Source organism: Microtus oregoni, unplaced genomic scaffold (assembly GCF_018167655.1).
Source record: "Microtus oregoni isolate MIOR12 unplaced genomic scaffold, Mior012 000046F_ref0000063, whole genome shotgun sequence".
In the NCBI taxonomy this organism is placed as follows: domain Eukaryota; kingdom Metazoa; phylum Chordata; class Mammalia; order Rodentia; family Cricetidae; genus Microtus; species Microtus oregoni.
The window spans coordinates 17,337,501-17,351,831 of record NW_024543220.1 but is presented as its reverse complement, the minus strand read 5'-3'; the positions used below and the strand labels follow the sequence as shown (position 1 = coordinate 17,351,831).

General features: G+C 46.2%; 1 protein-coding gene across 1 annotated transcript in view; it reads right to left on the bottom strand.

Moving 5' to 3' along the window:
* Positions 1-14,331, bottom strand: part of Trappc10 (trafficking protein particle complex subunit 10) — a 64,017-nt gene that overhangs the window by 32,828 nt on the left and 16,858 nt on the right. The window contains exons 3-6 of the mRNA XM_041634702.1: positions 10,633-10,768; positions 5,885-6,081; positions 3,376-3,571; positions 125-236 (exon numbers count right to left, since the gene is read on the bottom strand). Coding sequence (XP_041490636.1) covers positions 125-236; positions 3,376-3,571; positions 5,885-6,081; positions 10,633-10,768 — 641 coding nt within the window. The remainder of the gene's footprint in view (positions 1-124; positions 237-3,375; positions 3,572-5,884; positions 6,082-10,632; positions 10,769-14,331) is intronic.

The window sequence follows — 14,331 nt, the reverse complement described above, 5'->3', positions numbered from 1 at the left end:
TGAGAGTACCCCTTATAATTTGCATAAATAACAGCAAATGATTAATTACAGGACAAACAGACTAGCTGAATGAAAAGTAGGGGAACTGTTGAGCAATGGCTTAGTGGTTGAAGCATCTACTCACCCCCAGCTCCAAAGTTGACCACATACTGTGAGAACAGGGCATCCAGCTCGTCGTACTGTACCAGGGCATCTTCAAACTGCTGCAGCATCTCAAAGACAAAGGCAAGCTCCTCCTGTCACCAAAAACACCAGTCAGTTCCTGAAGCCACATCAGCCATGGAGAGCAACAGTGCTATCTAGGATCACAAAGCCTCTATAGCACATCAGCCCTCACTCACATAGGAGGATGGAGAACACAAGGGAGAAGGAAAAGCCAAGACCAGGTCTAGCCTTCCAACAGCACTGGACATAGCTGGTCACAGTGGTACCCATTACCCGAGTTACATCATAACCCAGCCTCTCGCTCTTCCAGGTCCACAGCTGCCTCTTCTCTTGAGCTTCCTACTAATCTCCACACAGCTTATTTTTTGGCCTCTCCCTAGATGTTTGTGTCTCCTGTTCAGACTTGTGCTTGAGGCCCTAGCACTTCTGACCCCTGGTGCCGTCCTTCTCCACTCTGACCAGTTTACAGTAGATTCATGAAAGTGATATGTGAACATCACCTTGGCGCTGGTGTGTGCAGCACAAACAGCTGCTTAGTATTTGTTGAATGAAACAACCAACAGGGATGGCCAGGGGCCAAGTTCCTCTCCCCCCACCCTGACTCCAATTTCTATCATCGTAATTACTGTAATTTGCCTTACTGTAAAGGAAAAGTCAGAGGGTCAAACACATCTGTGTAAATCCACACTGAAGCACTCAGATCCACTCCATGTGGCCGCAATCACTGTTCTTACAGCCTGGAGCACCACAGGGCACTCAAGGGAAAGGGATCAGGAACACAGATGGAACCCACAGCCCACTTCAGATCCAGACTCCAACCTCATCAGCCCTTCCAGCTGCAGCTGGGCTGACCAGAAGCCTGGGCCTTGGGTTCCTCATCTGGTTCCTTACCTGGATAGTGGAATTATTCCCTCTGTATGAGGATTAAATTCCTGTCTGCAAATCCAACACACTCCTGGCACAGTAACGAGGTTGTGCATTCAGCTGTTACCTGTAACCCAGAGGGAAGCTGCAGGAAAACAGCTAGCGTGACCTTTGAAGCTGAGGACCCCTCCAGTTCTGTGTCTTGCTGCCTCTGAAAACACTGCTAGACAGTGTCTCACAGACACTGCAGGATTCTCCCGACTTCTTTCCTTCTTTTCCTTTCCTTCCCTTCCTTTCCTTCTTTTCTTTTCTTTTTTGTCAAGTGCTTTTTAGGCTGAACAAGAAGTTAATCCTTTTCAATTGTGGTATTAGATTTTTCTTTCAAGACAGGTTTTCACTATTTGGCCCAGGTTAGCTTCAAACGTGTGATCTTTCTACCTCCAACCTCTCTAATACTAGGATTACATGCCTGGCTGGCATGCACCAGCTTACCTATACAGCAGTGTAAAGCACATCCACACTTAATAAGCAACATCCATAACCTTTTCATCCCCTCAAGCTGTAGAGCTGGCCATCCCTTTCATGGCCTGTGTGGAAACAGGCTACTCCAGGAAGCTGATCTAGGCAGCAGCATGCAGCAAAGCCCTGTGCAGGTTTCTTTCACAATGGCATAGGTTGGGCTCTTTCCTCATTCCCTCCATGGTTGCTCTCTTACTTTTAATGTGAACTACTTTCAGATTTATAAAAATCTGTTGCAAAGAAAACGATGGTTTGTACAGAATTCTTCGTCAGTTTCCCGCCACACTGACACCTCATGTAACTGCAGAACCATTCTCAAATTCTGAAATCACTGTTTGTACTAAACTATTAACTACACAGCTCTGACTTGAATTTCATGAAATTCATTCATGCACCTAACTCTTACTTTATGTATATGGATGTTTTGCTTACATGTATGTCTGTGTACCATGTGTGTGCAATGACCAAGGAGGCTAGAAGGAGGTGTAGGTGTCAGTTACCCCTTGGAGGTGGACTTATAAACAGTTGTGAGCTGTCATGCTGATGCTGAAAATCAAACCCAGATCCTCTGCAGCTAGTGTGCTTAACTGCTGAGCCATCTCTTCAGCCCCTGTATCTTCATCCATCAGTCCACCCACTCTTCTACCCATTCTTTCATCTATCTATCCACACACCTATGCATCTGTATATCCATCCTCCCACCCATCCATCCACTTGCCTCCCCAGTCCATCTAACCATGTATTTATCCATCCATCCACCCATCCCATCATGTATGGTTCAAACTGACCTCTATCCTAATTCTGGCAATTTGTCTTCATCTAGTCATTCCCCTTCCTTATCTGGAATTCCTAGACTAAGCTTAATAAGCTTCAAAAGTGAGGAGACAGAGCCATTAGAAAGGTGTCTACAATCATATAGAGCTGGATGGTGGTGTCCCACGCCTTTAATCCCAGCACTTGGAAGGCAGAAGCAGGTGGATCTCTGTGAGTTCAAGGCCAGTCTGGCCAACAAAGTGAGTTCCAGGACAGGCTCCAAAGCAACACAGAGAAATCCTGCTTTGAAAAACCAATAAATAAATAAATAAATAAATAAATAAATAAATAATATATATATATACACACACACATATATGACATAAGCACACTCAAATCTCCTGACCTGTGCTAAACCTTCCTAACAACCTTAGATGCTTCAGAATAAGAAAATCCAATTTCTAATCAGGACGGGTCTTCTATTTATTCAAAATATGCCATTTCCTCAACAATGAATGCATGGCTGATATCTAAACATGATGCTTATGCTTTCCCAGTCAAAAGATGGGGGAAAAGCAGAGAATCCTAAGAGCAAGGGTCCTGTGCCCGCACTACTACAGCTCCACATCACATGGAACCCAAGAATTTTCCCCTTCAAAAACAAAAGGCTGATTGCAAACAACAATTCAAAAGCCTAAATAATTTGGTGAATTCCAGTAAAGAACTGGCTTAACACAATCCTTTACTGGAGCCTGGAGCTAGGGATGCTCCCAGAAAACACCCTAAACCCCAGTGTCTGGACAACAGTGAACCAGCACACCCATATCAGTCATTCTCCAATGCTGGGCGCCTCTGCCTAACTCACGGCAGACTTTAGAAGCCCCTGTGTCCAAAAAAAAACAAAGATGAGTTCAATGAGGTGGGGCAGTGTTGAGCTGTGAGGCAGCAGGAGACCCACAGAACTCACGGTCATCTGCTTACAATGGAAACACCACTCTGGGCTCCACAGCTGGCTCTGAAAGCCAGTAGGAACTAGCCTGAGAGCTGCCTCCCGCCGTCAGGAGAGGCCAGTACCTGAACCATGAAGTATTCACAGAAGCTCCAGCCTGGCTCTGTTCTCTTCTCCCTCAAGGTCCGCATGTCATCCTCAAACTTGCCAAGGTTTTTGGTAAAAGACATGAGCAGCAACGTCCTGAGTTTGGTCAGGAAGGCATTCCAGGATTCCTGAGTTCGAGAAGAGTCTTTCAAGGGGTCAGAGAGCACAACACACCTGCAAAGACACGAAGGGCAGGCTGGGAAAACCTTGGGACAACACACTGGCTCAGCTGAGCCTCCTTCCAAAACTCCCCAGAGCCTCTCCTGCTTTTCTTCTGCCATCAGTGAGAGCCCTCAGGGAGGGGCCAGAACAGGGCGCTGCTGCCTGTGCAGGAAGCACTGTGAGTCTGCAGGAATGGAGTCAGAGTGGGACTGAAGAGGAATGGCCCCTGCAGGATGGTTGTGACACAGAAGCCACAGCACCCTCAGTTCCCAATCCTCGTTCTCATACGCCTCACAAACTCTACCAGCTCCTAATGCCCTCAACTCAGGATGGGAGAACCACAGTCCAACTGCAGCACCGGGCTTCACCTCCCCTCACGCCAGCCTGGGTTACTGAAGATGTCATGCCCTCCTCCTCCCTCAGCACTCTCTTCTTCACTTGCCGTCTCTTCTACACAGAACCCACTCCACTGGTCACTGAAGTACATCCTGGGAGACCCCTGCAGCGAGCCCTAGCCCTCCCGTAGATCTGCTTCTACCACCACACCATGACTCTGTAGGACAACATTAAGACAGATGACAGAGAGGTGTGATGCGATTTAACTGCAAGGAGACTGTGCCCATGACACAAATAAACCTAAACTCAGAAACGATTTTAAAATCTTAATGGGCATCAACAGTTTTCCTTAAGAAAAATCTTATTCAGTTGCTAGCAAACAGCAAAACGAACCAACTCTATTCCAGCACATCCCCTCAGGGACAGCAGCTTCCATGGAACCACCAAAGAAGGTGAGGCAGCACAGAAAAGTCAGCCGTTCCATAACCCACTCAGTAGGCACTGATCCCTCCCAGAAGGGCAGAAGGCAGGGCCAGCCCCACCTGAGATCACCTGTCAACAGGAGCTGCAGTCGCCAACACCCTTGTTGAGCAGCAGCACAGTTTCCTATACTCTCCACACTGCAGGGAAGGAACCTACAACACCACTCTTGAGGCAGGCTTTCCTCTACCAGCCCGCAGCTACCTACCTACCCAGCAGTCCCCACGCTGCATCACACTATCATTCCCTTACTACGCTGCATCACACTATCATTCCCTTACTCCTTCCTTGGTAGGTCTTTCAACTCCCACGGTCTCTAGGTCGTCATCTGCTTGCATGAATCAGAAAGGTAGGGCCCAGCACAGCTACTATGCAAGGAATGAAGTCTCATCAGGAGACCATCAGTGTTTCCCAGAGCACAGAGCAGTGGAGCCGCTGCTAGCAGGGCACATGGGAGGAGGAGCTCCACGGAGGGCCTCATACACTGATGCTACCACCATCTCAAACAATCACTGAGTCAGCATCTGACTTAGCAGTATTTGCCAAAGGCTTGAAGAATGCACAGAACCTACAGCCACACAATTTCCCTTTAAGGTGTTTATCCTAAGGAAGTAGTTAAGGACATTCATAGTATCTAAGCTGGAAAGACACATACAATGTTGTCTAGAATAACAGTAAGCAAACAAGAGCCCAACAGTCTTTGAGGTGTCTAGAAATAACATATGGCTTATTAATGTAATACATTATAATGTACTGACTAGCAGCAATAACGGGGCAGAGAACTCACAATATACTAAGGTGACAACAGCAGCCATCAATGTTGCACAGAATGACAACGCTCTAAAGACACACAGAAAATGCTCTGCCCTAGGTTGCTTTCCCACTTACTTCATGTAGCCTGCCTGTACCTCCTGGCTCATCCCCAACCCCAGCACACCTCCCTCAGGCTCCCAAAGCAGGCTGGCTATACTCTTATAGGTTCTTGCAGCATGGGAACACTCCACTGGAGGTAGTGACCATGGAAATGACAACCTGTAGCACCAGGACAGAGTCCAGGCTCAGTGCAAATCTGTGAGACCCGGCTATCAGCACACGAGTCAGCACAGAGCCAGCTGACCAACTGGGCACAGCAGTGCGAGGGAGAGAGAAGTTCGAGCAGGCACAGATGGGCAGTAAGCCACTGTAACGAAGGGATGAAGCTGGTGTTCTGCAACTTCCTTCCAGGAATTTTTAACAAGTGGACTATAAACAGAGAAATGTGTGTCCCACAGCTGAAAAGCTGTTTAGGGAACTCTACACTATTCAAGGACTGATCTTCCCCAGGACAACTTAGCCCAGAAGCCTCTCTCCTTAGGCTGCACACTTAGAGAAGATCTGCTAGGCCAGGAACTGCAGAGGATGGAGGGGCTGGGAGTGGTGTCCAGCACCCCTCTGTAGTTTTCTAGACTGGTTGAGTCAATGGTTATCACTGACATTAACCAAAAAGGGTAAAATGCAAGACACGCTTACCTGTCACTCTGTTTATTACAAAAGTCATTTCTTATTTTGTCCACAATAGAAGTTCGAGGAAGGATGTTGGTTTTGTTTTTCTTCTTGGCATCATTTTCAACTACCACTATTAACCAGTCCACAGAGCTATGCGCTTTCAGAACATTCTGCCACTTGGTGAGGTCATCTTTTACCGTAGCTTTGTACACTTCAGTATCCTAAAAATAAATAAATAAGTCACAGTGAAGGCAAGCTCTCCAATGCATGGGATATCAATAACAAAAAGACACTAGTCACAGCATGTTAAAACATCGGGGCAGCCAGGGGGTAAACTGGAATGGAGAAAAGCCCAGAGGCCTGAGCCTAAAGTGCCATGCTCAGTTTCACACCTGTCCCAGCCCCAGTACATTCTGGCACCCAAAGGCATGAGATACAGCACACAGGCTGAAGAGCTGAGGTCACCCGAGTGACACTGTCCGTGAGTGAAAAGGAGCTTTGGTCAGGGTTCTGTGCCTAAGCCCCATAAGGCTGACACAGTCATGGGTCAGCCAGGAGCCTAGCCTCCTGACAGCTGCCCTGCAGCCTCTAGGAGCTCTAGGGTCCTGATCCAACCTCACGCCCCTTGACTTCTTGACATAAAAACAAGCTCCCTCAAGCTGCCCCAGCTCACAGAAGCTGCTCCTCTCAAACTCAGTTCTACTTCTCTCTCCCAGGACTAACCCAAGTGGTCAGATAAAGCACCCCTCCCCAACGAAGCCAAGGAGCCACAGCACAGAATTCCTCTTGTTGGTTGTTCGTCTCTAGTGCTCCTATGTACCATACTTAAAATTCCATTTACACTTAGAAAACTAAAACCAAGATTCAAGGACTGGGGCTGGCTTTGGTGAAGCCCTTGTTCAGCATATGCCTTGGGTTCAACAACAACAAAAGATACCACAATTCAAAATTTTGAGTTAACACTTTTAGAAACAACTATTGTTTAACTACACATACTCCTTTTAAATGTATACAATTTATTTTTTATTTTATGTGATTGAATGGGTGTTTTGCCTGCGTGTTTGCCTGTGCACTATATATGTGTCTGGTACTCACAGAGGTCAGAAGAGAGTGTTAGGTCCCCTAGCACTGAAGTTACAGATAGTTATGAGCCACATTGTTGGTGCTGGGATCTGGATGGGCAACCAGTGCTCTTAATTGCTGAACCATCTCTACAGGCCCTCCCCTCTCCTTTAACAGTTCCCCCTCACTGTCTCATTCCAGGGCTCTTTGGATTTTCAGCTCTCTTAATACTGATATAGACCCACGCTGATTTTACTGACCCACCAAAAAGCTCTTCTGTTTTTAGCTCCTAAGTTCAAGAAAACTTACCACGATTAAAATTTTTCTTAATCAATAATGAACTAAACAAGACAATTTCAATCAAAACGCCCATGTCTCCTCTCCTCCCCCACTTTCTTTTCCTTCTTCCTGTCTCTTGAATTGCATTTCCAGCTACCGCTGGGTAAAAACTACTCCAAATGGCAACAACTTCTAATACTACTGTGCCCATAGATGTGCAAACAGAAAATGAGGTGGGGCAGCTGCATGTTTTAAGGTTGGAAGACCCACACTGGGTGGATCTCTAATGGCCTGGGTCCCTCCTCATAGCCTTCTGAGAGCACAAGCTTTCTCACAGCACAGTGACTGGGGTCTGGCCAGCAGATAGTATAGACTGCTTTAACAATCACAGCCCAAGCAAGCTGAACTAGATGATATATATAAAAGACCCAGCCTCTCAACAGAGAAAAGTCTCTGGGCACACAGAGAAGAATATGCGGAACAGGGCATATCAGAATAACCATCTTCAGAAAATACATCTTACACACTTGACATACTAAAATGTGTCAGCAAAGGATTACTTCAAAAGAACAGACTATACAATAGGTAAGAAAAGCTTGATTGCCCCATAGCAGACAACAGCCAACAGAGCCAAAGTACGCACAGTGGTGTGTGTACACAGAACATGAAAGGGGGAGACTATTAGGAAATGGTGCCCTGCCAATTTGCTGCCCATATAGACAAGAAGATTGGATGTCTAGCCCTCAACCCACATTCCCATCTGCAGAAAGATAGTTTGCAGGAGGATGTCAGCGATCTGAAACATGCCATTACTAGAGCACGTAAAGACAGGCCGCCAGGACACAAGCCACAACACAAGGGGCTCTGCAGCACACGGACAAAGACAACTATTAGGACCCACATTTTACCACCACAATCTGCAAACGGAGTCACAGAGGAAAATGAAGTGACACAAAGCAGAAATAGTATGAACAAGTCTTTGGGAACACAATGCAATCAATCAAATTACCAAAGTTAACTGTTTCTAGAAACTGAGGTCAACCTAGAAAAAGCTAGGTGTGGATGCCCCACACCTTTAATCCTTGCCTCCGGAGACAGAGGCAGGTGAGTTCAAGGCCAGCTTAGTCTACACAGCAACTTTCAGGCCAGCCAGGGTAACACACAGTGAGACTCTGTCTTAAAGAAAAGGAAAGAAAAGAAAGGAGGAAGAGAAGGAAGAGGAGGAGAAGGAGGAAGAAGAGGAAGAGGAGGAGGAAGAAGAGGAAGAAGAAGAAGAAGAAGAAGAACAACAACAACAACAACAACAACAGGCTATAGAAGAATGAATACAAACAGAAAATTCTTGGTTTGGCGAAGATAGCTCAATGGTATAACACTTGCCTGTAGCATATGAAGCCCAATACCAACCCCTCACAAAAATAACTACCACAATAATAATAATGATGACCATGTCTGAAAAATAAGACACTAAGATGTATTTAAAGTGGCAACCAGAGTAAAGTTTGCAATGTTAAATAAAGATCTGTTATTAATAAAAATTTAAGAATAAAAATTCATACATTTTAGACTAAAAATAAACAGAAGAACAAACTATATAAAAACGAAAGCAGAAATTAATTGGGTAGAAAACAGACTAACAGTAAATCAGGCTAAAAAATTGAATTTGTGGATCTCTGACAAACTAACTAATCAAGGAAAGAAAGCATAGACACACAAAGTAAGAACTAAGACCCAGGCACCCAGGTCAGAATAGACCACTTGGTGCAATTTAATGGAAACAATTTAAAACTTAACCAAGATGAGCAACTTCTAAGCAAAGCATAGTCTATCAAAATTAACAAATGGCTGAAACAGACCAATCTCATGGAATCCAGGAAGCTTTCAAGGGAGGTCTCACAGGAAGATACTGCCTCAGTCTCACACACAACACCCACACACTGTACAGCCAGCAGCTCCAATGCAACATAAATGGTCTCAGAAAGAGACCATAAACGGAAACTCCCAATTTTTTTATGACTCAAAGATTATATTGAGGGCCTAGAGAGATGGCTCAGAGGTTAAGAACATTTGCTATTCTTCTAGAAGACCCAAGCTGGTTCCCCAGAACCCACATGGCAGCTTACAACCATCCTTAATTCAATTCCAAGGAACCCAATGCTCTCTTCAGCCCTCTGTGGGCACCAAACATACATGTGGTACACATACATAAATACATACATACATACAAGCAGGCAAAACAAACACAAAAATAAATGTATCAGTACTTAAGCCTCATAAAGACAGCACAAACCAGAAGTTACAGAGCAACCTTGTGTGACTAGAGAACAGAGGGCAGAGAGTCCCAAGGACTCCAGTGAGCATTCTCCAGTGTCAGGTTGAGCAGGAGCAACCCATACCAGGACTCCAGGTCTGTTTTGATAGGAGAAACATGCCTAGAGCTCCAAGTACTTGTACATACACAGGAAATTGAGGGGAAAGGCTTTTAGGAAAATCAACTTATATTCCTAGTGTAAACTAGTATAAAGTCTTGAGAAAAATGGGAGTAGATGCTGTTTCCTTCACAGAAGCATGTGTCCTAGTCCTACCAACAGAGAGAAGCTAGGGACATCCCAAGAAGGTCAGGCTGAGGCAGAGGTCCCCATGACCTCTCAACAGAGAAACAATTCTACCAGTTAGAACTGAAGGGTCCAAAAAAGTTATCAATAAACTAATGCATACAATCAAAGAGGTCACCAAGGTCAATATGAATAAAAATCAACAGGATTCCTACACACAAAAATGAAAACACATGCAATGAAGCCCCACTCACAATCCCAGAAAAAAAGAAAAAGGTAATGCACTTGGGTTGAGATGCATCTCAGTGTTCCACTAGCCTAGCACATGCTAAGCCCAGGCACAGGCCTCCAGGGTCCTGTTCTATTCAAGTTACAAAACACTGCTGCAGCCTCAAGAGCAGGCTGGAATCCCAGAGGAAATGACTTCTGTATTCACACACTGCTAAGTGCTTATTTTATTACTTAGACCGGAAGAAATAACCCTCAGAACTTCCCCTTAGTTCATGAGCAAGAGAATCCTATCTGAGCTTGTGAATACGCAATTACAAAACACACGTGAAAGCTACAGTGCCAAGCAGAGTAAAGAATGGGGCCTACCAAGTGGAGCAAGTCCTGGTGGGGAAGAAAGAACATGACAACACAAGGTGAACAAGCTCAAGCTGATTAAAACCACAGCTACCAGGGCTCACAGTCAGAACCATGCTATACTCAGGGAATCCCCAGGAGAGCCACAGTTAGGTGAAGCAGGAACACAGGGACAATACCACCTGTCTGAGGAACCAGGACAACATAACACCAAGAGAACACAGTCCCACACACCAGATCATGAGGTCACGCTTCCTCTCAGACAGGCTTTCTGCCCCAGCCAGTACTCACGCAGCACTCGGTCCAGTAGATGTGGAGGAAGGGGAAGGTGAGCAGGGCTTTGTTCCCTTCTTTGGGCAGCAGCTCCTCTTTGAACTGAACAAAGTTGGATTCCAGGTGAATCATCTTTGGAGCTCGGCCATAGGACCTAAAACAGTTTTTAAAAGTCACTGAGAAAACAACTAAAAAACACAGACGGGAAAGTAAGGCTGTGACAAAACAGGATCATTCATATCTAAGACCTCAAAAACATGCTACTCATGTATAAAAACTAGGCAGAAACCCTGCATGAATGATTACAAACAGCTCTCATGTCAAAGCCCCCTCGTCAGACGGCCTTTCATTTATTCAAGAACACAAGGTACAGTAGCTCAAGGGTCCCCTGAGCAAGGCTGCCCCAAACTTGTGAGAACAGCACTCTCGCAGGGACACCTACCCTAGGCTCACTCTAAAAAGGAAGACAAGTGTCCCAGGTGTCAAAAGTATAGAAAGTTATTTAGCTCTCAAAAACCCTAATGCTTTTATGACTTACTGATATTGCTGCAAAAGAACAGATTTTTGTTTTCTGAGCTCAAATTAAGAGTGGCACAAGCCTCCCTTTCAACCCAAGGAAGCAACCAGAGAGACCCATAGGCCACCTGCGGCTCATCGACAACGTAAGAAGCCCCTGCTGCTTCCCGTGATGCTCTGTGTCTAACAAACGGGGACTGTCTGCATTAACCATGATCGTACTTATATTCATACTTGCGGGCTTCCTATCTGCAAGGTCTCTACTGCCTGTCTTCTGTAAGATTAACCAAATTTCCTTTCCCCATGATTTGTTCTGCTGCCTTCAAAGTTTAAAATCTATTTCCATTCTGCTACTGAACTTCATTTTTACTTCAAAATACTCCAAGCTCCACACATCGCCTGACTTAAATGCACTTTTTCTTCAAAGACGGAAGTTCCCTTGTGATTACTGCTTCTCATCTCCTAACAATCTAGAGACATCCTGCTTTCAGCAGGACTTCTGCCCAAATCCAATAGGCTCCACATGGCTGCCCCAAGGCCTAGCAGCACAGGACCCTGCTGTGGTGGCTACTGTTCACATGCCTGGACATGCGGCCCTAGAGCTCTACACAGAAGAAGCCTCCAGGCATCAACAGAGGTGACCAGGAGTTACTTCCAATCAACAGAGGGAGGAGAGACTCTGAGGCAAGAGTTCCTTGTCTGCACCTCTACCAACCTCCTTCCCAGCTCTGGCTTCTCCCTTCATTCCAAAGTTCCATACTTTGTCACTTGTCACAGACTAGTCTTCTCTGATAAAACAAGATCTAACATTCTTTCTCGACTTCTCCAATTGTTTTTCTTCCCCAAAACTATATCCATATCCTACACCTGCTATGCCGTCCCCTTCCTCTATGTCCACATCCTGCACCTGCTATGCTGTCCCATTCCTCTATGTCCACATCCTGCACCTGCTATGCCGTCCCCTTCCTCTATGTCCACATCCTGCACCTGCTATGCTGTCCTCTTCCTCTATGTCCACATCCTGCACCTGCTATGCTGTCCCCTTCCTCTATGTCCACAACCTGCACCTGCTATGCCGTGTCCCTTCTCCTATGTCCACATCCTGCACCTGCTATGCCGTCCTCTTCCTCTATGTCCACATCCTGCACCTGCTATGCCGTCCTCTTCCTCTATGTCCACATCCTGCACCTGCTATGCTGTCCTCTTCCTCTATGTCCACACCTGCACCTGCTATGCTGTCCCCCTTCCTCTATGTCCACATCCTGCACCTGCTATGCCATGTCCCTTCCTCTATGTCCACATCCTGCACCTGCTATGCCGTCCCCTTCCTCTATGTCCACATCCTGCACCTGCTATGCCGTGTCCCTTCCTCTATGTACACATCCTGCACCTGCTATGCCGTCCTCTTCCTCTATGTCCACATCCTGCACCTGCTATGCTGTCCCCTTCCCCTATGTCCACATCCTGCACCTGCTATGCTGTCCTCTTCCTCTATGTCCACATCCTGCACCTGCTATGCCGTCCCCTTCCTCTATGTCCACACCTGCACCTGCTATGCCGTGTCCCTTCCTCTATGTACACATCCTGCACCTGCTATGCCGTCCTCTTCCTCTATGTCCACATCCTGCACCTGCTATGCTGTCCCCTTCCCCTATGTCCACATCCTGCACCTGCTATGCTGTCCTCTTCCTCTATGTCCACATCCTGCACCTGCTATGCCATCCTCTTCCTCTATGTCCACATCCTGCACCTGCTATGCCATGTCCCTTTCCTCTATGTCCACACCTGCACCTGCTATGCCGTCCTCTTTCTCTATGTCCACATCCTGCACCTGCCATGATGTCTCCTTCCTCTATGTCCACACCTGCACCTGCTATGCCGTCCCCTTCCTCTATGTCCACATCCTGCACCTGCTATGCCGTCCCCTTCCTCTATGTCCACATCCTGCACCTGCTATGCTGTCCCCTCTTTCTCTACTGCTGCTCTTATGAGTCCTTCAAAGCTTCCATGTAGAGACTTAGTGTATATTTCCCTGGTGCTGAGACAGCCTTTTATTAAGCAGCATGTATAATGCCCCCATTTCAGAAATGACATAAGGAACAAGCTCAGACTTAAGGAGTCAAAGGCTCTCATTAGAAGCCATCCCACAATCTCAGAATTCCTGGCCTCCAGAACCACAAGTCAAATAGATTTCTGTTCATATATATAACTCAGCCCATAATGCTGTTTAAAAGCCCTGTCCCTGTGAATAATTGCTAGTTAGTCCTTTACACTAACCCACTGGGGCTCGAGGAAAGGGAAGAAATAGAGAACACATTTCTTCTTGTGTCTTCAGGAGGTTTAGTAATGTACTTACCTGACATCCTTTACAGATCACATCATTTCTTCAGGGACTAACCACCCCCTTCCCAACGTCAATCTGCTCAACTGCTTTCTTTCCTTAACAGCATCAGACCTTTTCAAATGTTGAATGATTTTCTCTAAGAGCACTCTCCCAGCACTGTGCATTTGTTCCATTGTTAGTGGTTAAATGAAACACCAAACTCAATCACAAAAATACTAGACACTCCCTAGACAGCCAGGGTAAGACACCCGCTTTATCACACTAATCTTTCGTTTTAGTTGGGCAAAGCGGGTAGTCGCAAAGAAGACGCACATAAGAGTCAATAGCATACCCACGGGAAACTTAAAATGCTCTAACTAAAATCAGGTCACCTGGACTAGCCAGTCAAAATCCACATATTTTCTACAAGTGTCCTAGCTTACCAGGACAATTTCCCAATCAGTGATTTTTGTCTGGTCAAATCACTAGGCAACACACTCTCATCCTCCAACCCCTTCCCCCCCCCACACACACACACGGGAGAAATAGGGCAACTAGAGGACTAAGTTACTTAACTAGCTTTGACCTGCCTCTGCCTTCTCTTCTATTTTTTATCTAATTTTCAAGCAATGCCTTTCTCTATGGTTTCTCATCCTTAAGAACAGTATGAGGACAGTTGTGGGGACACACACCTGTAATCTTAGCACCTGGGAGACACGCAGGAGGATTGGTCTGCACAGTGAGCTCCAGACCAGCCAAAAATACAGAGTGAGAATGTGGAGAGGGGAAAAAAGAGGCTAGGGCACCAAGGCACCCAGGTGGAGAGAGATTCTGGTGATGCAGCTGTAGCCCACACCTTTTACCTGCAGGGCGATGCT